This window comes from Penicillium maclennaniae (assembly GCF_028827695.1).
Source record: "Penicillium maclennaniae strain IBT 15551 chromosome Unknown utg000005l:1.0-2652337.0:1.0-2654196.0, whole genome shotgun sequence".
Lineage (NCBI taxonomy): Eukaryota > Fungi > Ascomycota > Eurotiomycetes > Eurotiales > Aspergillaceae > Penicillium > Penicillium maclennaniae.
The window spans coordinates 1,894,363-1,918,070 of record NW_026623217.1 but is presented as its reverse complement, the minus strand read 5'-3'; the positions used below and the strand labels follow the sequence as shown (position 1 = coordinate 1,918,070).

Below are 23,708 nucleotides of genomic sequence, written 5' to 3'. Positions count from 1 at the left end.
TATCTTTATAACATATAGTCTGACTATTATTTACCTTTAAGAACAGATATCTACTAGATATTTAGTAGATATTTATCAGATATTTAAGGGATATTCAAGGAGAGACTAACATAGGGGACATATACTAAGCTTTACTACACATATACCCTAGATATCTAGGTTATTTCTAGATCTAAATAGGTAGTAATACTAAATATTTACTAAATATCTAGGGGATATCTAGATATATCGAACGGTTAGATCGTCGGCCATATTATTATAATGGAAAGTGCGTAGTCTAGAGCTTACATACGAGAAGGTAAGGGCTTGGTCACCGTACTGCGCTAAACCTTCTTTGTCACCTGATCTCGAGAATTGGTTTCTAAAAGGGTTTGGCGCCAAGGCGCCAAATCTAGAGACCCACCGATCCAATTCTCGATGCCAGCTACAGTATACACTCAACTTTCTCCACGGGACCCACTGATCCCTCCCATTGTTCCAGGTGCGTGTCAAGGCCGCGCACCCGCTCCATCCACTCTTGATCGAAGTGCAATAAATACTGATACATCGCAGAATCAGCCAATGGCCAGTCCTGAAGAAGTTGGAACCGGCAAGTATTGTACATCGCCGGAACCACGGCACGATCAACAGTATTTTGTCACCTCGAGATTATTGACTAGAGAGGGTGAAATTAAAACTCACTGCGAGATCCAGCCTAGTGTATGCCCAGTCAGATAAGTTCCAACGCGAAGAGAACGTGAAGATCCATGCATGCGGGGGAGTCCAGGTCAATGACACATACGAGGTGGCCCATGAGCTCCGTCCTGTGCTAGTCTAGCGCCACGACCAAGGTGTCGTGACCGGGTACCGGTCCGAGTACGCCCCTAAAGACATCTTGGCAGTCCCATTGGATGAGAGACATATTGCCGTATCCATTCGCCAGGAGATGGATCTGCTGTCCACACAATATGCGAACCAACGCCAGTTCCAGCATGGGCCCAGGAGCCGGCATGTTCTTCAAATCGGAGAGCAGGGACAGTCAAACTAAAAGCCGTTTGACGAAGAAGGAAAAAGGTGAAGAGTAAATGCAAGACATTGATGACAAGACCACTGGCGTCACTCATGGACGAAACCTATGGCTCTGGAATAGATATGCCATCGTCGCCAGTGGCCCACTCATGAGTATTGACAGTAACTGTGCCCTGGGTACTCAGAGAGTAGTTTTGGGCGCATAACCTGCTAAGGAACGTACAAAAGAACACATTTAGAAACGCAATAGAAGGATGCACAACGAGTGCAGCTAGCTAATGACGGGATAGACAGCGCTGGAAAAACATTTCTTTCTCTCTTGCCTTTGCAATTGAGGCTTACGGGCGAACAACCCGGAATCTCTCCGAAGCAAAGATTTGCTTGTCTGTTTTTCCCCGCACGTCCCTGTCCCGCTTTACCAAGATCGCGAGGCCGATCGTATAGGTCGTATAGCCTCAGAGCACGAGACAGCCTACCTGATCTAGCCCCAAACTGGACGCCATAGTTCAATCTGCCAACGCAGAAGCCAGTTGGGATTCTAATGATGGACTTCTGAACATCCCCTCAGACGCTTCTCCAAGATCGGCGACGACCCCCGCATGGGCCTTATCACCAACTCCTCCTCGGATTCCTATCTGCCTTGTGTCATTCGTGGACCTTCCGTCTTATCTTTCCCCTTTCCCTTGGTCATCATTATATTTGCTTTATTTCTTGTTGAATCTTCCATATATCATCAATAATAACGATCTGTTATGGAAAATATCAACATCCCATCGCCGTCCACGATCCTAGACTCGTCCGACACCGTCCCGTTCACGCGGGGCAAGCCTGCTTCGCCTCCCAAAAGGGCGAAGCAGATCGGAAGTGCGGCGCAAAAGCCCAAACAGACAAAGAGCCGCAATGGTACGATCTTGCCGGACAAATTTACTGTGAATAGCGCCGCTGGGCCTATCCACTTGCGCAGATTACTGACCCGATCTATCCGCATCGCCCAGGTTGCATCACCTGCAAGGCGAAGCGGCTGAAGTGCGATGAAACCAAACCGGCTTGTCACCAGTGCGAAAGGCGAAAGGTTCAGTGTGGCGGATACAAGAAGGATTTCAAGTGGCGGCCCTTTGAAGAGACCAACCTAGCGGTGGGGCGGCCCACCAAGGCTCAGAAGCGTAAGCAAATCCACTCGAGGAAGAGATACTTAGTGGATCGTTACTTATCGATATAGCAAATGCTCCTCTTTCCTTGACTGAGCCCGGAGGTATCCCAACGCCCCCGAATACCGAGTATCCTACCCCCAGAATACATGCTGCGCATTCTGTCATAACATCTCCCCCGGAATCCTCATTGCATAGCTCTCCTGCTAGCATCAAGAGTTATCTGTCTGCTGAGGCCCTTTCTTTTGACGGGTTCTGTGACCTTCGAGATGAAAGAACGGCAGCGGAAGAGTCAGATACCCCAATCGGGGTATCTGTTCCCGCTGATGACTCCTTGAATTTTCATTCTTTCCTTGGACCCTTTCAACATATTCCATTCTCAGATGAAATCTTTCTGGAGCAAGGTCTGGATAGTGATGCAGGTCCGGTACCGTATGATCCAGGTTTACCAACTGACTATGAATCTCTTAGCTTCTCCCACCTACTGGGCGAAGACAACGAGGACATTGAGGAGATCGTCAGGCAATCTGATCTCGGTGCTGGACCTTGGAACTTGACCTTTCCAGATCAGGGGGATAGTCTTCGGCATATATCTCGTCTCCCAAGTCAACCTCCGCTCGCACCAGAAAGCCAGGAGCTGTTAGCGTTACGATTTGACAAGCTCACCTGTGGTATTCTATCCGTGAAGGATGGAGTGTCCGAAAATCCGTGGCGTACTCTAATCTGGCCCCTCGCCAAAAGCACTCCTGCTTTGTATCATGCAATTTTCGCCCTATCAGCATTCCACGCAGCCAAAGAAGACCCGTCTCTCCGAGTCCAAGGCGTGAAGCATATGCGACAGAGTATCACTTGCCTAAGGCAACAAATCCAAAACATGCGCGCAGACACCGCGTTAGCAACCAGTTTAGCCTTGGCATTCGCTGACACTTGGGACCAGAACACGCGCACATGTGTCCAACATCTGCGGGGCGCCAAAGCTTTGATGTTGAAGGTTCTGAATGCTGGTCTCCAGGGCGGTCTCAATGCAGACGAGCTGGATCGTATTCGGTTCTTATACAACACATGGACTTATATGGATGTCATTGCAAGACTTACTTCCTTGGATGAATCTGGGCCTCAGGATTTAAATCCGTCTATCTTCCATCTTCCTGGTGATGCTATTCATGAAATTGATCCATTGATGGGCTGTGCTGCTACTCTATTCCCGCTAATTGGCCGAGTGGCTAGGTTGGTTCAGCGAGTGCGGAAGACCGTGACAAACTCGCTGTCAATCGTGTCACAGGGAATGGAGCTGAAGTCTTTGATTGAAGATTGGCAGCCACCACGCTGGTTTGAACCGCCCGAAGATCCCACTTCGGAGGTTCAACACAGTATCCAGATGGCGCACGCATATCGCTGGGCGACACTATTATATCTCCACCAAGCCGTCCCCGAAATGCCTTCTGAGTCCGCTGAGGGACTCGCAAAGCGCGTATTGATCCTTTTGGCAACCGTGCCCCCGACATCTCGCACAACGATCATCCAGATGTTCCCCCTCTTAGCTGCCGGAGCCGAAGTTGACTGCGAAGAAGACCGGCGATGGGTCTTAGACCGATGGAACACTGTTCAGTCCCGCCTGATGCTGGGAGGTGTCGATCGCTGCCTTGACGTGTTACGAGAAGTCTGGGCTCGACGAGACGCACTCAAAGCGCAGAAGCAAGATGACCTCCCACCACCGAGGAGACCTGGGTTCAATTCTAGCGAAGATACGGGCAGTCAAGGGATGAGATCACCGTATCCCAGGCCGCGATCTCTTCATGGACGCGTAAACTCGACAGACCATCATGATATGTGCATGCGGGGGAAAATTGGATCTACGAATATGAAGAGCGGATCTCAAAGAAGAGGGTCGGCTCTATCGCCCTTGGAAAACATCCAGTTCGAGAGAACTGTGAGGAGCCGATTGCATTGGGTTAACGTTATGGGAGAATGGGGATGGGAAGGTAATGATTAAATTTATGATGTCAATGGATACTTGCTAACGAGATCCAGTCTTCCTCGGATAAAACTGTTCACCTACACGGTGACCAGTACGGTGAAGTAATCTTCTCCGCTAACCATACTAAGTTTCCACGACAAAGTCTGAGTGTTATCCCTTTTTGCATTCCGTTTCAAATTGTATACTGCAAACTTTCAGTACAGACTAGCGCGGCGTTTGACAGCAATGTTTCCTTTCTGATGTGACTTTGATGACAATAGTGTTTTGATCAAATCGGTTCTCCTTGAAACTTTGTGATTGCATCTGACTACCTTCATCTCCGATCTAGGAACTAACACAGCATGCTTCATGCCAAGCTACACTTCACCACGAAGAAAACAGAAAAGACTCCTGACGCACACAGCCCAACCCAAAAGCCCAATCCCACAGCACCTCGCCCATCACGACTCTTGATACCACTGACTGCCACTCCACAGCCCACTTGTGGTCCAAAGCCAGTAATCCCGACCCTTGATCAACCACACCATGAAGCTAGGTATCTGTCAGCCCATGGCAGAACCAACACCCCATTTCCGCCCAATAGGAACAAGCTGCGTCTCTCGAGGATCTTCAACGAATAGCCGACCGTCTCCGGACACATCAACACTTGAAGCGAGCAGTAGATCGCGGTTAATGTTTGCACAGAGTACTGGCATGGCGCTGAGAATTGTGTGAATTGCTTGTCGCGCGCTTGACGCCAGTCACTCACAGCGTAGACTCTTTCACCGGCCCGCTCTACACGCAGCTTGTCTGTGACATTCACCCGGCAGTCGGCGACCAGCAGGGATTTGTCGATGAGCAATGTATTGGGAGTGGTTCCGACTGCTGAGATGTAGATATCGGCTTCGAGAACACTGCCATCGGAATGCGTGACAGCTGTTGTGGTCTTCTTTTCGTCCAGAGGCTGCAACTTCACGAGTTCGGGACTTTTCACCTCGAAAACACCCATAAGCGTCAGCAAATCCTCCGCATGCTTGGCAAAATTGGACTGAGAGCATGCAGAATCCGAGAGCTCGATGTAACCACCGTAATCTGGACCTTAGGATTCTCAAGCTTGCCGGAAAACCATCCAGATGTTCCATTCAAGTGTTCGCCCTATTCACCGGCTGTTTCAATCCCGTAAGAATTGGCTACAAAAAAAATATAACCCAGGAGGCTTACTATACATCCAAGTGGCTATGAAAATGCTGTTGGAGAGTGGTGTACTTCAATAAATACTTCAAGTCGACTAGATACAGGAAGAAGGTGGTTCTAAGTAAGAATTTAAGCTTCGAAGTTTTCAGCCTCTCCAAGATAGTGGCCCCCCTCATTGGGATGAAGAGCCGCATTATAACTGATGGTGGACTCAAGCAAGACATCGCGGCGGCAACATCTTTGCCTACCGATATTCAGTGATCCACAGCCATAGGTCGTAAGTTGGATCGGGCCTTCACCATTGTGTTATTTATCATTTAGAGCTAAGCCGTCTCTTTTCAATCGAGGAGCTAATATGACATAGTTGATGGCACAGCAACGTGTGACTATTGGTACTCCCGGCAGTCATTGGACGCAGAGCAGAGATAAGAACGGCTTATCCGGTCTTCTTAGTCCTCCAGTCATTCCTGAAAATAAAACTCAAGAAGGTGCCGTAGATGAGGACAGCACTCGGGAAGGTAAATTGCTAAATTTGAGCGTGTGGAGGGAAGTGAATTGAATTGGTCCCGAGTCGTTCTATCTCAAAAGAATCGAAGACCCTATTATTAGGTTTGATCTGCGCAAAAGGTATTTACGAGAGGAAGATGTAACCTCATCGTGCTCGATGAGTTGCCAATCCAAGAAGTTCGAGCTTGGGATGGAATACTGTAGGACTGAGCCGTCGACAGATGTCTCGTCTGAACTACTTCGACCAATGAAGCTAGGAATTAACGAAATCTGAATCAAAGAAGAAAAATCATCATCCTGATGGAGTTCGTCATTCTTTCTAAGGACAACTTCGTGATGAATATCGAGAAAAAATGCATTTCCGACAAGTTATGGTACGGTGACCATTTGACCTAACCACCACATCCCGAGTACTGCAAAAGAGCATGCAGAGGTGTATCATGATCCGTGACATTTTGGAGGCATTCAAAGACCTTACAAGGCTTCTTGTCGGAATTTCTCATTTCCAACTCGAGCAGGGGAGATATCGTGGCGGACTTGCTCTTCTGACTTAGAACCAGCACGTGGCATGTTTGGAACTTATTAGTGGACTCTAGGCAGAATTGATCTAGCAATGTAATTATCTCTCATAAGTTCTGAGGATTGAGTGCTGTCTCTGACGAATTTGTCCCCAATGATCAGCCTGCTCAAATAGAATAGCAGATGGTAGGTATCTAAAAATAGGTGGCTTTTTCAACAACGGCGATCTCCGTTGTGCTCAGCTCTTTTTCGGTTTGCTGTGAAGCCCCGTGCCCAAAGCGTACAACAGAGGCTTTAACTCAATGAAAAAAGCGCTCAATTTACCGAGCGATTGAAGCTCGCAGAGATGAAGTGAGTGGCTGTTCAACGCAGGTTCTACGTGGCTGATCACATTGCGTTTTCCTACGCCTAGGTGGCGTCTCTGCATCCAGCTGAACCATAAGTTGTAAACCAATGCAGCTGCGCGAAGCATAGAGCCTGGCTAATAGATAGCTAGCTAGCTGAAGCTACAAGGGTCCGAGCGTGGAGGATAGATGAGCGTTTTCTTCTTGGGACCTGAGAAGCGGGGCGTGCAGCTGGCATTTTTCGGATGTGTCGGATTGCAAGATGCCACGAGCATGAACGATTGAAAGCGCTCTCTTGTGAAGTCATCCATCTTAATTTGCTCTCACATCTGCATACCCCTCTTCTGTAGAACGGGAATTGCAGAGGCAGCCCTATCCCCAAGTTCCTCCGCGTATTTGCGCATAGCGGTCTTACTGTCATTGGGCAGTTGTTGAAAGAATCATGCTATTGGTGATTCGAGTCAAAAAATATTTGTAACATCGGCGCCTATGCTGTAACAATAAATACTGGGCATGTCGCAGAAAATCATTTTTCTGTAGTAAGAAGTTTTCGACTTATTTAATCTAATTTCCTGGCTTTCATGTCAACATGGGATCGATCTCCCCTCAACGAACTGCCCTGCGGATTCTCGACACGGTTGCTGAATTTCAACCTGATCAGATTTACTGTATTCATCCTGTATCCTCGGGTCCATCTCTAGAATGGAAGTCTATCACCTTTGCAGACCTTTCCAGTGCAATTAATCGCATGGCCGTGTGGATAAAGAAAAATGTCGCAGATTCAGAGCACCCTCAAACCCTAGCATATATGGGGCCCAACGACATTCGCTACTGCATCTTCGTCTTTGCGTGTATGAGGCTTAGACACACTGTAGGTGGCTATATATATTAGCTCCCAGAGTTATATTGACATAAGGCAGGCCCTGCTTCTCTCCACGCGCAACGCTACGCCGGCCTCGAGCCACGTTATGAACGCTACCGGATGTTCTAAATTTGTGTATAGCCCCGAGCGGACTAAGCAGATTGATGAGCTAAAAGCAGCCAATCCGTCTCTGCAAACATGGGTAGCTCCGGGGCCGTGGGATCTGTTTGATAATTCAACCGAGCTTGATACTGTGATGAAGGAGACATCAGAAGATCCTGAAAATCGAGTTGCAGTGTATATCCATAGCTCGGGCACAACAGGTGAGGGAACATATCTCACCAGAGCGTATGATGCAACGTGGAACACTACTTATATTTATTTCTCATTGCTACGATAGGCCTCCCCAAGCCAGTACCAATGACTAACGGCTATTTCCTCGCACTGGAGCAGACTGCTCTTTTCCCTCTCCCTGCTGGAAGAGAATGTAGTTTTGCAACCACAAGGGGCCAAAGCCGACCGATTTTTGTCATGAGTCCCTTCTTCCACTTGATGGGAATTCTCAGTATGATGATTCCAGTGATGTACAACACACCATTCGTTCTCAGCCCCGAGAAGCCTCTCACGGCCGAGCTCCTGGCGCAGATCGTGAAGGACACAAATCCCGACACATCAATCATGGCACCATCTATCTTAGAAGATCTCAGTCAATCTGAGCTCGGGATGAGCTCCCTGTCCACCTTCTCCATGCTCACTTTCGGGGGTGCACCGTTAGCACAAGAAGTCGGGGATAGAATCTCCGAAATTACACACCTTCAGTCAGTCTTGGGGTCAAGCGAAAATGCAGTATTCCGAGGAATGAAGCACCAAGATAAAAGTGACTGGAAATATCTGGAATGGGACCCCAATGCCGGCTATGACATGCGTGATGCCGGCGACGGCCTCTTCGAGCTCGTCATTCCCCGTTCAGAAGATCCTCTGGCTCACCCCATCTTCCACACTTACCCTGACAAGAATGAGTACAAGACCGGAGATCTCTTTTCTCCTCATCCGGAGAAGAATGGTCTCTGGCTATACTCTGGACGCCATGATGATGTGATCGTTTTGAGCAATGGAGAGAAGTTCAACCCAATCACCATGGAAGAGATCATCTCGGGCCACCCGCTCGTTTCTCGGGCTCTGGTTGTGGGCCAGGGCCGTTTCCAGGCTGGTGCGATCATAGAGCCTAATTGGTCTGGCTGGATTGGTGAACCTAAATCATTGATTGATGAGATCTGGGCCAGTGTTCAGAAAGCCAATGCGACCGCCCCTGGCCACGCCAAAATCATGAAGAACCGTATCGGAGTGTTGTCCTCGGACAAGCGGTTTGAGCGGACCGCGAAAGGCACGGTGAAGCGACGTGCAACGGTGAATGAATTCGCGGACGAGCTCGATGCGCTCTACGCCGCTGATGATCAAGTCAATGTGGCACAGATCCCTAAAGACGCGGCGCGTGAAAGTATCATCGCATATATCACAGCTGCCGTGGCGAAGATTCTGGACGTCCCAACGTTTGATGAACATGTTGATATCTTCTCATCGGGACTTGACTCCCTCCAGACGCTTCGGTTGGGCCAAACCCTTCAGGCCTCTCTGAAGTCTGCTTTGCCTGAGTTGGGCGCAATGTTCGGTAGCCCTCAATTGTATTCCCGTCCGACAATCTCTCAGCTGTCCGGATATGTTCTTGATCTTCTGCAAGGAAATGACTCGCCTCCCGATGCCGCTCACCTCGAGAGCGACGCCGATCGGGAAACGAGAATTTCTGGACTGGTCGGCAAGTATACCGAAGACTTCGGCAAAGACCACGCAGTCATTCTTACTGGTTCCACTGGGTCACTGGGAGCTTATCTACTTCATGAGTTGCTCCGCGATCTTAGCGTCACCAAGATCTACTGTCTCAATCGGTCGGATGATGCAGCTCCCAGACAATTGCAAAGCCTTCGCGAGAAAGGACTGGCGGCCTTCCAAAGATTCCCCCAGCGAGTCGAGTTCCTTCAAGCCCAGTTTGGCGCCGAGCGACTGGGTCTCGAAGAAGCCAAATATGAAGAGATGTTGGAGAGTGTGGACACCATCATCCACAACGCCTGGAAAGTAAACTTCAACCACCGAGTTGAGGCCTTCGAAACCCCCCCACATCGAAGGGGTCCGTCGTCTGGTGGAATTCAGTGTTGCGAGCGAGAACACCGCTCATATTCATTTTATTTCTTCCATCTCCACTATCGAGGGATGCAACCCGGAGCGGGGTTCCTCGATTCCAGAAATCATATTTGATGAACCCAGCTCGGCACTCAGACAAGGATACGGCGAGTCCAAGCATATCGCCGAAAGAATCTGCGCTGCTGCCTCTGCCAAGTGCGGTGTCCCAACTAGTATCCATCGGGTTGGGCAGATCAGTGGTCCGACTACGGAGAAGGGCATGTGGAATAAGCAAGAGTGGGTGCCATCGCTCGTTGCAACATCCAAAACAATCAAGCAGATTCCGAAGGGGCTAGGATCAGTATCCGTACAGTGGGTTCCAGTAGTAGGTGGCCGAGCAATTATGTCGCACTATCAGACACTAATCCGTTTTCCCCCATGCAGGATGTGACTGCAAAGGTCATCACCGACATCGTTCGCACCCGCCGTGAGACCCAAGAAGACGAACCATGCGCCGCCTTCCATATCGTGAACCCTCGAGCCACAGAATGGTCATCGCTTGTGCCAGCAGTTACCAAATTCTTTGACATGGAGGAGGTTGACATCAAGACTTGGATCCAGACCCTGGAAAGCTTTACCAGCCCCACAGAGAGTGATCTTCGGGATAAGCCAGCTCTCAAGATCCTCGACTTCTTTAAAGCTATCTCGTTCGCAGACGAGGCTGGTCCATGGACAGCAACCACCAAGACTCAGGCTGCTAGTAAGACACTACGCCAATTGCAGGCGATTGACGCTCCATTGATGGAGAATTGGATGAAACAGTGGGACTTCTGAGAGAGCTATTGTGTCGCATGTACGGAATTCAGGCGATAGCTCCACAGTAATGTATGCCGTAGCTAGCTGCTTTGTGAACGGAAATGGTTAGTGCTCACGTTAGCCTCACCTTTACATTGGACTAAATCCATTATCGTGACAAGGATCTGATTTAAGACACGTCACGCAGTCAGTGTGAATTCGTGCAGCGCCAGAGAGGGCCGGCAGCGTCGGAAGGCTCGAAATTCGTCAGCACACCTACTCGGGGCTCGCTCATGCATCTCATTCGAGGGGCTATCACTGAATACCATGTGTGATGGAAGACCTATTGGGTACGATGCATTCTTTGTCCAGCGGTCGCTGACATTCAAATACTTCAAAACTGAGCGTTGAACGAATTCACAGCTAGCTAAGCTACAAGTCGGACCAATCTCAACTTCGGTTTCCCTAATGACAAATATTCTATAAAACTTAATTTTGTCCACACGAGAACCCACCGTTACTGATTCAGAATGGCGGAGTTTCTCCAGCGTCTCGGATTGAATGATGAGGCTAAACAGGCAGACTATCTGCGGCTTCTTGGACTAAATAACGGGGCAGCAATAGCTTCCTATGTCAAAGAACATCACGATACTGATCCATTTATCACTCCGTCGGGACAAGAGCTCGCAGGCAAGTCCGTTTTTCTCACAGGGGTATCCAAGGGGATCGGGCGAGAGACTGCAATCCGATGCGCTGAGGCTGGATGTGAGAAGCTGGCGATAGCTGCTCGTTCCTCGCTCGACGATGTCGTCAAACAAATCGAAAACAATGCCCGCAAGGCCGGCCGCAATTCACCGCAGACTCTCGCTTTGCAAGTTGACGTCGCCTCTGAAGAGTCGGTCCGTACAGCCGCCCAAACAGTCAGTGAAGCATTTGATGGGAAGCTTGACATTCTCATCAACAATGCGGGCTATTTACCTGAGTTCAAGCCCATGACCGACTCAGACCCGAGCGACGGGTGGAAAGGCATGGAGATCAACGTGAAGGGGACATTTCTGTGCAGTCACTATCTACTTCCGCTGGTGTTGAAGTCAGACACCAAGGTAGTTATCAACATAACCTCTCATGGCGCCAGCTTCCTAACACAAGGGGGATCCTCATATTGTGCGTCAAAGCTGGCAGTCGGTCGATTGACCGAATTCCTGGCTAGCGATTATCGAGACCAGAACTTGATCGCTATCTCGGTGCATCCGGGTGTCGTCAAGACTGACATGCGATACGGGCTTCCCGAAGCTTTACGTGATGCCCTGATTGATGATGCAAGTCTTCCGGCTGATACAATTGTGTGATTGAGTCAAGAGCGACGCGAATGGCTGAATGGACGGTACGTTTCAAGCAATTGGGACATGGAGGAATTGGAGAGCAAGGAGCCAGACATTGTTAAGAGAGATCTGTTCAAGTTCCGGATGACCATATAAGCTACTTTACTCTACTGAGAAGTCTGGGCTTTCATAATCTATCAGCGATTCCATGACGATGAACCCAGCTGCGGGCGCGTTTGCCGAAAATGTACCTTGAAGAGATGTCAGAAATTTCTTCAACCTAGCATGACTTAAGAAAAGAAAAAACTCACATCGGAATCGTCAGTAGCGTCACGCCCATGGTGATACCGCCGATAGTAAAGAAGCAGTTGCGAACACCTTGGCTGTCAATCCAACCATTGATGTAGAACGATAACCCAAACGCGAACATATTTTTGACAAAGTTCATGGTCGCAAAGGCCTCGCCAGCCTTTTCACGATGGCAATCGACGACATAAGTGACGACGCCAGTGGTTCCAAGCTGAACTCCGAAGTTGATGAGGCCAAGACATACGATGACGGGCACCGGCCATGGGTCCTGGGCATACGAGGATTGGCCCCATGCAAAGAAGCCCGTTGAGGTGAACAAAAGGTAGGTGACCATGATCGGAAGACGGAATTCTGGCTCTATATCATGGTCAAAGCATGTCCCAGAGCAAGAATATGAAGGTAATACCAAAAATACCACCATTCTTCTTCGACAATCGGGTGATCAAACCGTCAATCAGAGGTCCTGCAGTGAGAGTACCAAGAACAGATGCAACGAATGACGAAAGATTCGTCGCTCCGACACCAACAACAGAGAAGTTATATGGTGGAGCGGAGAAGATCTGCGAGAGTGTAAGGGAAATGCCGACGAGCCAGGAGATACAAGTGGTGAAGAGGAGGACCGCCCATAGCACGGCCGGCGAAGCCAACAAATAGAATGGTCGGATGAGCGTATTCCAGAATGAAGTATGATTAACATAGCCACTGTATGGCATGAGCTGTTTGATCCATGGGTTTGATCGCTCAGTAGACGGAGAATCGGCATCGGATGCGTGTTCAACTTGTTCCAGGCTTCTCTTCCCTCTGAGCATGACCTGATGGTATTGAGTATCTGATGATTTGCACAGTACTGGATCACTCACAGTTCTATCAGCTGTATCGATGTTGAGAGCCTCACGAGCATAAGCGGATTCCGGCATCCAGAAAAAAACAAGGATCAAGGCCAGAGCAAAAGCACCACCCATAGCGTATAAAGCAATCCGGTATGATCCGTATTCAATGATCGAAGCAGCTATCACAGATCATTAGAACAAAATCCTAAATCATTGAAAATCTATTTTCTCACCGATCGGGACCGCAAGATTGATTCCACCCAAAACACCGAGGTTGAAGATTGCAGTCCGATACCCACGCTCGTGCGCGAACCTAGATGTGTTAACATCCCAAAAAAAAAATGGAGAGAATCTAGTTCTCACCAAATATCCGAGATTGAAGCAGGAACTAAAGCTTCCATTGGCGCCATACACAGACCACAGAACACACGTGCAGCAACAAATGACTCAAAGCTCTTAGCTCCTGCGGCCCAGAAGCAAGACACCATCAAGCCCAGAGTCGTGCCGAGGTAAACAGGACGCTTTCCATACTTCACTGCCAAAGAGTTGAAAAGCAGACTTCCAACAGCAATAGCGGCGATTGTGCCGCCCTGTACGGCTGAGATGAATGTCGATAAGGAGACGCCGAATTCTGCGGCGAGAGGGACGAATGCCCCGCCAAGAAGGGGACCGACGGCTAGGAACATATCAGTACGATATTTGAATAGGTACGATTGCAATGACTTTGGTCGGCATTACCTCCTACACAGCCGCAACCCCAGCCGTATGCGACAGTGAAGAGCTCCTTCTTACTGCGCGACCAGTTGAGAGGGTCATTGACGGAGTCGGATGGTTGTGGGACAAGCACAATCTGGCCAGTAGGGTCATGTTTGAGAAGATCCGGGTCTATCCCAGAATATGTGTGTGTGTTCGCGAGACTGTTTAGTGGAGCGGTACCGGGAATGTGCTCCAGAGTGTCGTCATCTAGGATGCCGAAAGGCATCTCGAAGGGTGACGACTTTATCGACTTGAGAATTGAGTGAAGGAGTAAAAGATAACCCGGAGCTGACACAAGACGAAAAGAATGGAGCTAGTAGACTTGCTGATCTCAATGACTAGGTTCACTACTCGATCCCATATGGCAATCGGTCCTTGACATAGATTACCCTAGTCCCATGAACTACATAGCACTCGCACTGGTATCGATTGCTGGTACTTCCCCTAATCGCATCGATTGTGGCTTGCCCACCTAGAGCAGATTTCCACGAGAAATAGTGGTGCTCAAAGGCAAGATGGGGCTGACCCGGCCCCATGATGGAGAATCCTCACGCCAGAATCCGGGCTTCCCCACGGGGTTTGGCCGATTCAATACGATAGACCCAAGGAAACCAGCATTCAACACTAGAGCCTCCATCTCCATCATTACTACTTTCACTTCGGCACTCCTATCATACATATCAAGTAAATATCCCATAAAACGAAGCCAAGGTCCCACATGAGGAATTCTCAATCATAGTCGGAGAGAATGCCAGATTCACAAGTGATGAGTGATCTGCAGAGAAAGACATTATGGTGTGTCGGTAGTTCAGTTCAGATCGCCACCCGAGGGTAAAAGCACTGCGAATGGTGATCTATCATTAAATGTCTCAAATAGCGGCGATTCGCATGTTGAGTTTCTGTAATAGAGGCGACCGTTCATTTTTGTGTCCACTCTGTGATGAATTAATGAAGAAAAATCAATATTTCATGACTTAGCCTTGAAACACTCTAAGGTAAGATCTCTTCCAATGTTACATGAGGTCGGAGCTATTCGAATGACAATGACCTATGCCTTCGTGGTCGATATTTTCTTTCACGTGCGAGGGATAATTCCGCTGTTCGGCTGCGATGACATGCCGGGAAACGAAAGTCAAACGCCACGGCGTTGATTCTCCGTAAATCCACCCTGTATCCCATCGGATATACAGGATTAGACAATCACCGATTGGTTGAACGCAGACGCCTCTCATCCACATCCCCGCGTTCCAGAGTCTAAAGATCAGCCGAAGCTCCAGAGGCACCGGGAAATCCCCCAGCGAAGTTTGCTCCACCGATATGTGGAGAAATACGAGGCACAGAGAGGGGTAGGCGTGAAATCATTGCGGCATGTACAACCGCGTCAAGGTATGTGGATAGGCATATAGCTGTGTCGGTAGTTTGAGTTTCATACGTTTTCTTCAATCGACCAACTATGACGTCTAAGAGAAGTATTATCGTTACTGGTAAGAAACACTCCCACAGGAGAGTAATAACATGGCAGTTGATGATCTCTAGGGGGAGCCTCTGGGATTGGACTGGGTATAACCCGGCACTTCATCACAGACCCTGACAATCACGTTACAATTCTGGATGTGAACCCAACAACGGGTGCGCAGACACTGGATCAATTCCGGACCGAATTTCCATCAGCTAGCGTCTCCTTTGAACAATGTGATGTCTCATCTTGGGAAAGCCAAGCCGAGGTCTTCGAGAGAGTATACGTACAGCAGAGCCGTATCGACATTGTTTTCGCCAATGCGGGTATCACGGAGAAAAGGAAGTCTTTTGCCTGGAAAAGGAGACACCAGTGGACCGACAAAGCCGAATTTAGCAACCGTGAATGTAAATTTTATTGGGGTAATATACTGTGAGTGGAAGCATACTAATGGAATATTTTTGTATACTGAGGTGGGAACATCCAGCCGTGCAACTTGCCATTCACTACATGGCTAAGAATGAATTCGTCGGTTCCTCCAAGGGTTCGATTGTGTGCACTGCCTCGAACGCAGGGCTATATCCATTCCCTATGGCCCCGATCTACTCAGCTACAAAGCACGGTGTTATCGGGCTTGTACGGTCTCTCGCTCGTCCATTGGAGGCCGAGAACATTCGCATCAATGCGCTGGCTCCGGCTGTCATCGGTATTGCCACAGCTCTTACGCTCGCTGATGAGTGAATGCTAACAAGCTCATAGCTACGAACATTGCACCCAGTGCAGATCTGTTCAAATCGATGGTCCTCACGCCCATGTCAACTGCAACGAAAGCTGTAGCACAGCTCGTGGATGACGAGACACTCACTGGAAGAGTTGCAGAATTGCATGGAGAGCATGTTACACTGGCAGAGGCACCAGCTTATGTTGATGAGGATACTGGGAGAAACATCGAGACTTTCTGGGAACTGGGATACGCGTAAACAGGGAAGAAGGATACAGAAATATCAGTAGATCTTTCAAGTCGATTTCATGACCATGAGTAACAGATGGTAAAATGTACATATACATCACACATTAAGCCCTAGAACAACGTCAAAATAGAATTTCAGACCCGGATATCGAATATTTGCAAGCGCCAAACCTCTAGCCGCCGTAGCTGGGAACACCAGAACACCGTATGAAGAGTCATCAACATGCCTGCTATACTGCTTTTTAGTATTGGCTGTGATGTGCTTCAATGCTAATCCTGTTCATCCTGAAGGAGAACTTTCAACCTCTCCAGCTTATCTTCGCAATGCACCTCCAATTGCATAATAACGTCGACGGCGTCCTTCTTGGTGATGAGTAACTGTGAAACAAGCCAGAAGTTATATCCGTTTTTATAGAAGCCCATGGAGGCCCACTCGTCACTTGAGACCTGATTGCGCAATGCGACCCAGTGATCTCGCCAGCGATTCAGGGCTATCCTGATCGAACCAAGCAGAGAATCTTCAGGAATTGTACTCTTACTCTCATTTCCGCCGACTGGGGATTGCGATGCCGGAATCGCGCCGCCATGCTGATTGAGAAGCCCGACAAGCGTCATGTGCGTGTTGATAAAAGAAAATAAAACTGCAAATCTGATAAGCCTGGATCTCAAGGGAAGGAAGAATGAGTGTTTACCATGAATTAGAATGAACATATCCAAGACCGTCAAATCCATCTGAGTAGGATCGGGCGATTGTCCAGCCAGGTGTGAAGAGTCGAAGAGGTTTTGGAATGCCCCATAGAGGGTAAGACGGCGGGAAAATCGGAAATTAGGTTCGGAGAAAGGGTGTGGTGACTCAAAAACGGATCCTTCGCATGGTAGTTCGCATTCCATCTCGGAATGCGTCAACCGACAAGGGTAATTTTGGTAGAAGAAGAAAGCGCAGTCGAGTAATGAGATGATGCTAGTGGTCCTGCCGACTGTCAGTAAGTAATAAACTTATTCATGGTCAATACGAACCGAATACGACACTCTGTTTGAATCCATTGGTGCTCCAATTGCTCTACCGATGTGTGTTGGCACTTGACCAGACTTAATCGCCGAGCGACCTTGACAACTTCGCTGAAGCGGTTTTCCATCGCGCGATTTCGAGATGCGCGACTTCCGGCCCAATATTGGACGACGATGATAATAAAACCGGCTTGGAAATTTTGGAACTTGATCCAGTCGCTGGACTCATCATCGGCGTTTCGATTTCCCAAGAAACTAATAGCGACCTCGCTCTCTGACGAGTAGACCTGACTTGAGAAGATATAGAGCTCTGCAAAGTCGAGTAACCTCTTCGCGACATATACCTCCCTCTGGTCACTGCTGTACATGGCTCCCATGAAGACAACTGAAGCAAGTAGAGGTATTGCAGCTGTCTCTGGATCAAAAGAGGGTATATGAATCATGGCACAACTTGGTTGCCAATATTTGAAATATAACGCGATGAATTTTCGTATGCGTGCGGTCGTCAACAGAAAATTAAGGTTGGTCGATATTTCTTCTTGAGCTTTGGCGTCCAATGGGACTGTCCAGGCTCTAGCGAGGATGGACTGAATTAAAGCCATGGCAAACGGTCGCTCCGGCTCAGGATCAAACATGGCCTGTTCCGGCGAGAGAGTCGAATTGAGTCCTTGCCCGGGGATGGCTGCTTGATATGTGATTTGGCCACTGAAAGGGTCTTCGGCGGACTTTTGGCCATCCCCGAAAGGCCCATTGAAGAAGTCGAGGAATGTGTCTTGGAAGAATTGAAATGACGATGGGTCGGAATCGACGAGAGTAGGTGTATAGTCTTGTCGATTGTTCTGCACGTAAGGGAAGACTTCTCCTGAGGCCGCCTCTTCTAATCCAGTCTGGTTATGGTATACTAGCCCTCGTGCCCGGTCACCCCGCGGGGGTAGTCTGAATTGTTCGGTAAAGCTATCGGTGCCTCCATTCAAAAGAAACTTGATCGATCCGCGATCTGATGGCTGCTCGTATATCTCGGTTTTGATCGGCGAGGATTCTGAGCAGCATCAGTTATGGCGTTCCCTTGCCACGCCTCGTCAGCATACCTTCATCCAAACCCGGTTGTCTGAGTTGCGTGGACCGTTCATTGTTGCAATCGAGCCCTCTCTTCATACAAGAACCACAGGGGCTACTGCCGTCGCAGCGTAGCTTCATCGAGGTGCACTATTAAGACGACGCTGTGAGCACAGCATGACCCAGATAGGGGTGCAGCGCAACTTACAGACTGGCACGCATGTCGCCGTCGGCCTCTCTGGCCGGTCTCGGGTATCTTGCGGTCCCCACGCTCGGCGCAATCGGCATAGTGGTCGCGCAGATTGTCACTAAACAGCAAGGATAAGTCAAAGTTTGGGAGCGAGACGGGGAAGGCGCCCGTACCAACGCGCAAAGGATTCTTTGCAGAACACGCATGAATACGGTTTTTGGCCGGAATCTGTCACCATTTAGCAGCCAGGTCGGGAGGATTTGCCAGGTGGGGTACGTACGTCGCAGATGATGTCTCTTCAAGTGGTCAATACGCGTGAAGGCCCGCTGGCATATTGTGCAACGAAAGTGCTTGTCGGCGGGCTTCATGGTGGTCCATCGGGGAGGAGGGGAGATCCGGGGTAGCAAGAGTGAGGATCGAGTCTGGGGCGTGAAGAGCGCCTCTGGTATTGGTATTCCAGCCGGTGAGCGAAGTGGAAGTACTCCTCCCTATATTTGAAGTGGGTCTCTACCGCTCAGAATTACAAGTTTGTAACGTACAGTAACGGCATGATATCACCACCTTCGCGGACTTGGTCCGAGTTGCTCCACTTACGAGGATCTTTTTTACTGTTGGGGTTTGATTACAATGATTTGTATTATCGTCAATACGATACTATCTACTCCTGGCTATGCTTTTCGTACTTGCGCGGGAGAGGGAAGTCAATCTGGTCGTCATCCAAATAATCCACATCGATCGTGTTGTTCTTCTCCTTCTCAGTCCATCCATCGCCAAACCAGCTCGTGGGGTTATCATTGACATATTCATACTCAAAATCTTCCCAACGTGGGTTTGCAAATACCTTCATGGCATGCAATGATGATCCTACCTCCAGTCAGCCATGTCAACGAGGGTTAAAATCGATCACATACCAGGCCAAAGGGCAACAATGCGACCATCCTCAGTGCCGCCCTTGTACCAACTGCGGCACTTTGCACCAAACACTGTCTTTGCAAAGTACTGGTCACAATATTGAGTGAATTGCTTGACGGCACTCTTCTTCACAGCCATTGCGCGGATATTATCGCGTTGGATCTTGCGAATGCTTTCCGACATGTAATCAATACCCTTCTCGATCAGCAGCAACAAATTTCCTTCACCCAGACCAGCATTGGGTCCAAGAGAGATGAAATAATTGGGAAATTCATTGGTTGCAAGCGAGATGTAGGTCTCGGGGGTCTTCTCCCAGTGCTTTTCCAGAGTAAGTCCATTTCGTCCCTTGATGGGGAATCGGGGGGTGCACGTCGTGTCGAACCCAGTAGCGCAGACAATCGCATCAACTTCCCGGTGCTGTCCATCTGAAGTCATGATACCAGTCTCGTCGACTTTGACAATTTCCGATTTGATTACATCAACCTTCTCGTTAGTCAAGGCCTCGAGATAGCCAGGTCCTGGCGTAAGCCGGCGACATGCAGGGGGAAAGATGGGACAAGCTCATCGAGAAGCTCTGGCTTGTTCCGTAATCGGCGCTTCATGTTCTGGACAAAAATATCATGAGCTTCAATTTGCATAGGATCTCCAATCAAAGTAGCGCCGTGGATGGACTGTAGTGCTAGTTCAACATCTTGAAAATCATAGGTTAGCTTGGTGAATACGAAATGTAAAATCCAAGTCTTACCCTTTCGGAATTTCTGATATTTTGAGTGGTCCTTCTTGAATTCCTCAATTTCCTCCGGTGTGAATCGGACTAGGTTATTCAAGTTAGTGCTTGCCTCACAAAGACACGTGCGCGAACTGACAGTTCTCAAGTCCTTCGCCACGCTTGTCAACTTGTTCTCTAGCAAACGTAGGTGCAATCCAGGTCCGGCTACGCACATAATGATCAATGTGCGTGACCTTGGGCAGGATCCCAGGAACAATCTGGATGCCACTTGAACCATTTCCGATGACTGCGACATTCTTATTCTTCAGAGGTTATTAGACGAGTTTTGGTCAGCGTTGGCCTAATCCTGAGGCTTACCGAGTAATCATATTCTTCATCCCAAGTAGCACTGTGTAAAAGCTTGCCTTTGAAGTCATGCAGACCTGGAATATTTGGCCACTTCCAATTGTTCAAGGCACCGGTCGCCTGGATGAGAACATCACACTGATCTCTCTGAACAGTACCACTTTCCACATCTCTGACCTGATGAGATGAGCGTCAGCTCTGGTGCCTTTCGTGAATGGTTGAAGGACTCACTTGTATTTCCCACCTAGATTTATCCTCATTCCAGGCAGCCTCTGAGACTTGCTGCCTTAACTTGATATACTTCATGCAACCATACTTGTCGACAACGCGCTTCCAGTACCTATGGATCTCGGGTGCACTGGCATAAAATTGAGACCAATCCTTATTAGGCTCAAAGGTGGCTTGGTAGGTGTGAGCGGGAATATCTGGCAAGGAGATTTACATTAATAAGACACGCTCTCAAGTTTCGATTCAGCAACAGGTCAGCTTACCACAGGCGCATCCAGGGTATCTGTTTTCAAACCAAGTTCCTCCAATGTCCGCGTTCTTGTCGTAAATGCATAGGTCGAGATTAGGGATCCTTTGAACGAATCGAATGCAAGCGAGGATGCCAGAGATTCCAGCACCAATGACCACGACTCTTAGTGGCCGTGCTTCATCGACGGATCGCCCCTCGATGATAGACTGGGGTTCGTTCGCAAGAGGCTTGTCTGCTTGAGATGAAATCACGTCCTCGTGTTCTCTAACCGGGACAGGCTTGGGGCTGCTGCTAAAAACACGAGACAGGCGTTTCATGGTGATGTACTAGGACGGATTACTCGAGGCGAGGGTGAAAGAGAGAACCAAAAGGCAGTTATAGTCAACTTCCAGTGAGCCTTGACGGGTTTATGGCTCATCGGGGAGGAGACACCGTACGAGTTATAACCCATCCGTTATTCCCGGAACTTACGCTAGGAAGTTTGCCGGCATACGCCGATTGACCGATCCCATGAAAGTCTACCTCGGTGGTTCCAGCTTAGATCTAAATCAGGTGAATAAGTGGGAAAATGCACCAATATTCAAACGCTCCTCCCGATCCAAAGTATGACGGGCTACATCACGAGCGGGAAACCCCCCATCCAAGATCCACAGATTACGGATATAGACCTCATCATGGCCCTTGGTCCATAGTTTTAACAATCATCATCAATGATTTGTTGAGGAGGAGCGGGAAGGGAGTGGAAGGAGCGTCGTGACCGGTTCACCGGAAATCCCCCATTAGCAGGACTCCACCTAGGGTCAATATGCGGGGGGGAGCCTGGAAAAAGGATTTAATCCAGTGGCTTAGCGGATCTATGGACATGGAGCTGCATTAGTCTGGGTCCTCAAAGTTTCATCACGTCGTGCATTCCATATGACTCGGGTACTCTGTCATACCGTCTGCCGCCTGGATCTCGTGCTCAGGCATCCCAATGCCGACTTCGGCAACGAGATATACCATAGTGCCGTGTCAGAGGGCCTGATCAGACTACTATGGGCCAGCCCCTCTTACTTGATTATGAGGAAAATTTGAGAGTGCGGAGTTAGAAGCGGTCGGTTCAAAACTAGCGGTCAGTCGCGAGATTCACTTCGTTATTGCCTAACTTTCCTGTCTTGAGGTCCTTTCGTCTCTTTACTCTGAGCACTATGGCTCTACAAGAGCGATTATGATAATTATGGATCGGTGAAGGGGCGCTCATGGAGTTAAAAATTAAATGAGACATTACTTGTATCTATTGCTAGGTTAGCCGCTTTATCGTGTTTCTCGATCCTTATTTGACTGAACAGCTATGGCTCAAGGAGCAGTACACAACCGCCACAACCACAACAATGAGCACAATGAGAACTAAACAGATGTCAGCAATATCTCGAAGCAAAAATTGAACAAACACGTACGACAAATGAAGAGAGCCCACCACTTCCATTTCCTAGCGTTGCGCACACTTTGAATTCCCATGTCCAAGTGAGTATTGGCTTTTTGCAGGTTTTCGTGGGTTTGGTTTACCGTCTGTTCAATTTCAACAACAGCAGATTCTTGTTGATGGACAAGCTCAGCAACTTCTTGTGATAGTTCCGCGAGAGTGATCAGATCTTGCTCGATCTTGCGAATTGCGGCTGATCTTTGTATGACAGCCGCACGAGCCTCACTTGCGTGCTGGCTTCGCTGACCCTGGACCTGTTTACCTGTCGGTAAAAGATATTTTGGGACTCTAGGGATAGGAACATACACTGAATACCTGCTCCTGCCCCATGATCACATTCTCTACGCCTTGGTCAATCTCCTCGGGTGTAGCATCTTCGTGAGCGATCTCATATCGTCGGCGCACCTGCGAACGCATCTGGCGATCAAAGTCTCTCTGAGATAATCTGTAGGCTTCAATCTCCTTTCTTATTTTGTCGCTGATGTACTGAATCTGAGTCTGAGCGTGCCAATCATCTGGATTTGACTCGCGTTTAAGTATCGCGAGCAAATTACGAGAGGTGCCAAAGTAGCCTATGATGTCGCTTCCAATAGACTCGATATGAAGGCGACATTGCTGGTCCTCAGTTGAAGTGGTCGAGTTGAGAAGAGCTTGCTGGGCTGGTCGAAGTTCAGCTTGCTTTGATATGATATGATCGAGCTGTTCTTCGATCTCACGACGCTTCGCAAGATTTATCGCCATCCCACTCCTAGGCTGAAGCTCTATGAAACAGATGAGACATGTGCCGATCTGGATGTGATGGGACGATTCTGACCATATTGAACTTGATTAGACTCAAGATCGGGAGCCCGTTGATTGTAGAAAGACATTTGGTTTGTAATTATACGTGTTGTTGGCAGCCTTGGCTTTTGAAGCGGAGTGTCTCGTCTGAGATGCCAAGACTGTCGAATAATAAGCTTTGTGAACAGAGACCATGCTGAGCCTAGGATTATTTGTAGTCAAAAACAAATGGAAGGATCCCGATGGAATTGAGATGCCTGGAGAACGATCGTCGGATTGAGCCTCAGCAGCTTGAAGTGGCAATTATCCTTTGATTGGCCAGCGTTATATGCAATTGGACGAATGGTTCGATTCGTGCGAAACGGCAGACTTGATTGGTGTGGCTATGGCCGTCGCCCGCAGGACGATCTGGCGCTGCCTGGAAGACTCCCAAAAATAGATGAAGCAGACCCTCAGCCTCTAAATCAAGCATCCCAAGTCACTATGCCAGATAATACGCTGCAAAATTTCAATATTGCGGCAGGAAGGTCCACTATGTCTCCGGGGCGATGCGGGAGTGACTGCGACGTAACACGATGCACCAGGCAGCGACAGC

At 48.8% G+C, this 23,708-nt stretch overlaps 10 protein-coding genes across 10 annotated transcripts; 4 read left to right on the top strand and 6 right to left on the bottom strand.

Moving 5' to 3' along the window:
* Positions 1–1,760: 1,760 nt before the first annotated feature.
* Positions 1,761–4,201, top strand: N7477_005948 (Zn(II)2Cys6 transcription factor; the record flags this gene model as incomplete). Its single annotated transcript, XM_056967611.1, has 4 exons — positions 1,761–1,911; positions 2,004–2,171; positions 2,228–4,138; positions 4,188–4,201. 4 exons carry the CDS (start codon positions 1,761–1,763, stop codon positions 4,199–4,201), a joined length of 2,244 nt encoding a protein of 747 aa, XP_056822365.1.
* A 373-nt stretch (positions 4,202–4,574) lies between these two features.
* On the bottom strand, positions 4,575–5,122 carry N7477_005947 (uncharacterized protein; the record flags this gene model as incomplete). Its single annotated transcript, XM_056967610.1, has 2 exons — positions 4,575–4,665; positions 4,722–5,122. The coding sequence occupies 2 exons, from the start codon at positions 5,120–5,122 to the stop codon at positions 4,575–4,577; spliced, it is 492 nt and encodes a 163-aa protein (XP_056822364.1).
* A 2,144-nt stretch (positions 5,123–7,266) lies between these two features.
* On the top strand, positions 7,267–10,548 carry N7477_005946 (Male sterility NAD-binding; the record flags this gene model as incomplete). Its single annotated transcript, XM_056967609.1, is given in 5 exon segments — positions 7,267–7,548; positions 7,598–7,862; positions 7,940–9,669; positions 9,689–10,099; positions 10,159–10,548. 5 exon segments carry the CDS (start codon positions 7,267–7,269, stop codon positions 10,546–10,548), a joined length of 3,078 nt encoding a protein of 1,025 aa, XP_056822363.1.
* A 491-nt stretch (positions 10,549–11,039) lies between these two features.
* On the top strand, positions 11,040–11,858 carry N7477_005945 (SDR family NAD(P)-dependent oxidoreductase; the record flags this gene model as incomplete). Its single annotated transcript, XM_056967608.1, has 1 exon — positions 11,040–11,858. One exon carries the CDS (start codon positions 11,040–11,042, stop codon positions 11,856–11,858), a length of 819 nt encoding a protein of 272 aa, XP_056822362.1.
* A 280-nt stretch (positions 11,859–12,138) lies between these two features.
* N7477_005944 (major facilitator superfamily domain-containing protein) lies at positions 12,139–13,952 on the bottom strand (the record flags this gene model as incomplete). Its single annotated transcript, XM_056967607.1, has 6 exons — positions 12,139–12,497; positions 12,556–12,952; positions 13,001–13,149; positions 13,204–13,283; positions 13,334–13,646; positions 13,709–13,952. 6 exons carry the CDS (start codon positions 13,950–13,952, stop codon positions 12,139–12,141), a joined length of 1,542 nt encoding a protein of 513 aa, XP_056822361.1.
* A 1,227-nt stretch (positions 13,953–15,179) lies between these two features.
* Positions 15,180–16,162, top strand: N7477_005943 (putative short chain dehydrogenase/reductase; the record flags this gene model as incomplete). Its single annotated transcript, XM_056967606.1, has 4 exons — positions 15,180–15,210; positions 15,263–15,589; positions 15,670–15,888; positions 15,942–16,162. The coding sequence occupies 4 exons, from the start codon at positions 15,180–15,182 to the stop codon at positions 16,160–16,162; spliced, it is 798 nt and encodes a 265-aa protein (XP_056822360.1).
* Positions 16,163–16,422: 260 nt separating this feature from the next.
* On the bottom strand, positions 16,423–18,504 carry N7477_005942 (uncharacterized protein; the record flags this gene model as incomplete). Its single annotated transcript, XM_056967605.1, has 4 exons — positions 16,423–17,122; positions 17,170–18,199; positions 18,249–18,268; positions 18,425–18,504. The coding sequence occupies 4 exons, from the start codon at positions 18,502–18,504 to the stop codon at positions 16,423–16,425; spliced, it is 1,830 nt and encodes a 609-aa protein (XP_056822359.1).
* A 560-nt stretch (positions 18,505–19,064) lies between these two features.
* On the bottom strand, positions 19,065–19,753 carry N7477_005941 (uncharacterized protein; the record flags this gene model as incomplete). Its single annotated transcript, XM_056967604.1, has 2 exons — positions 19,065–19,270; positions 19,318–19,753. The coding sequence occupies 2 exons, from the start codon at positions 19,751–19,753 to the stop codon at positions 19,065–19,067; spliced, it is 642 nt and encodes a 213-aa protein (XP_056822358.1).
* A 59-nt stretch (positions 19,754–19,812) lies between these two features.
* On the bottom strand, positions 19,813–20,262 carry N7477_005940 (uncharacterized protein; the record flags this gene model as incomplete). The annotated part of the gene is made up of 1 exon (XM_056967603.1): positions 19,813–20,262. The coding sequence occupies one exon, from the start codon at positions 20,260–20,262 to the stop codon at positions 19,813–19,815; it is 450 nt and encodes a 149-aa protein (XP_056822357.1).
* A 1,921-nt stretch (positions 20,263–22,183) lies between these two features.
* Positions 22,184–23,202, bottom strand: N7477_005939 (plasma membrane t-SNARE secretory vesicle fusion; the record flags this gene model as incomplete). The annotated part of the gene is made up of 4 exons (XM_056967602.1): positions 22,184–22,257; positions 22,308–22,587; positions 22,640–23,094; positions 23,148–23,202. 4 exons carry the CDS (start codon positions 23,200–23,202, stop codon positions 22,184–22,186), a joined length of 864 nt encoding a protein of 287 aa, XP_056822356.1.
* Between the last annotated feature and the right edge of the window lie 506 nt (positions 23,203–23,708).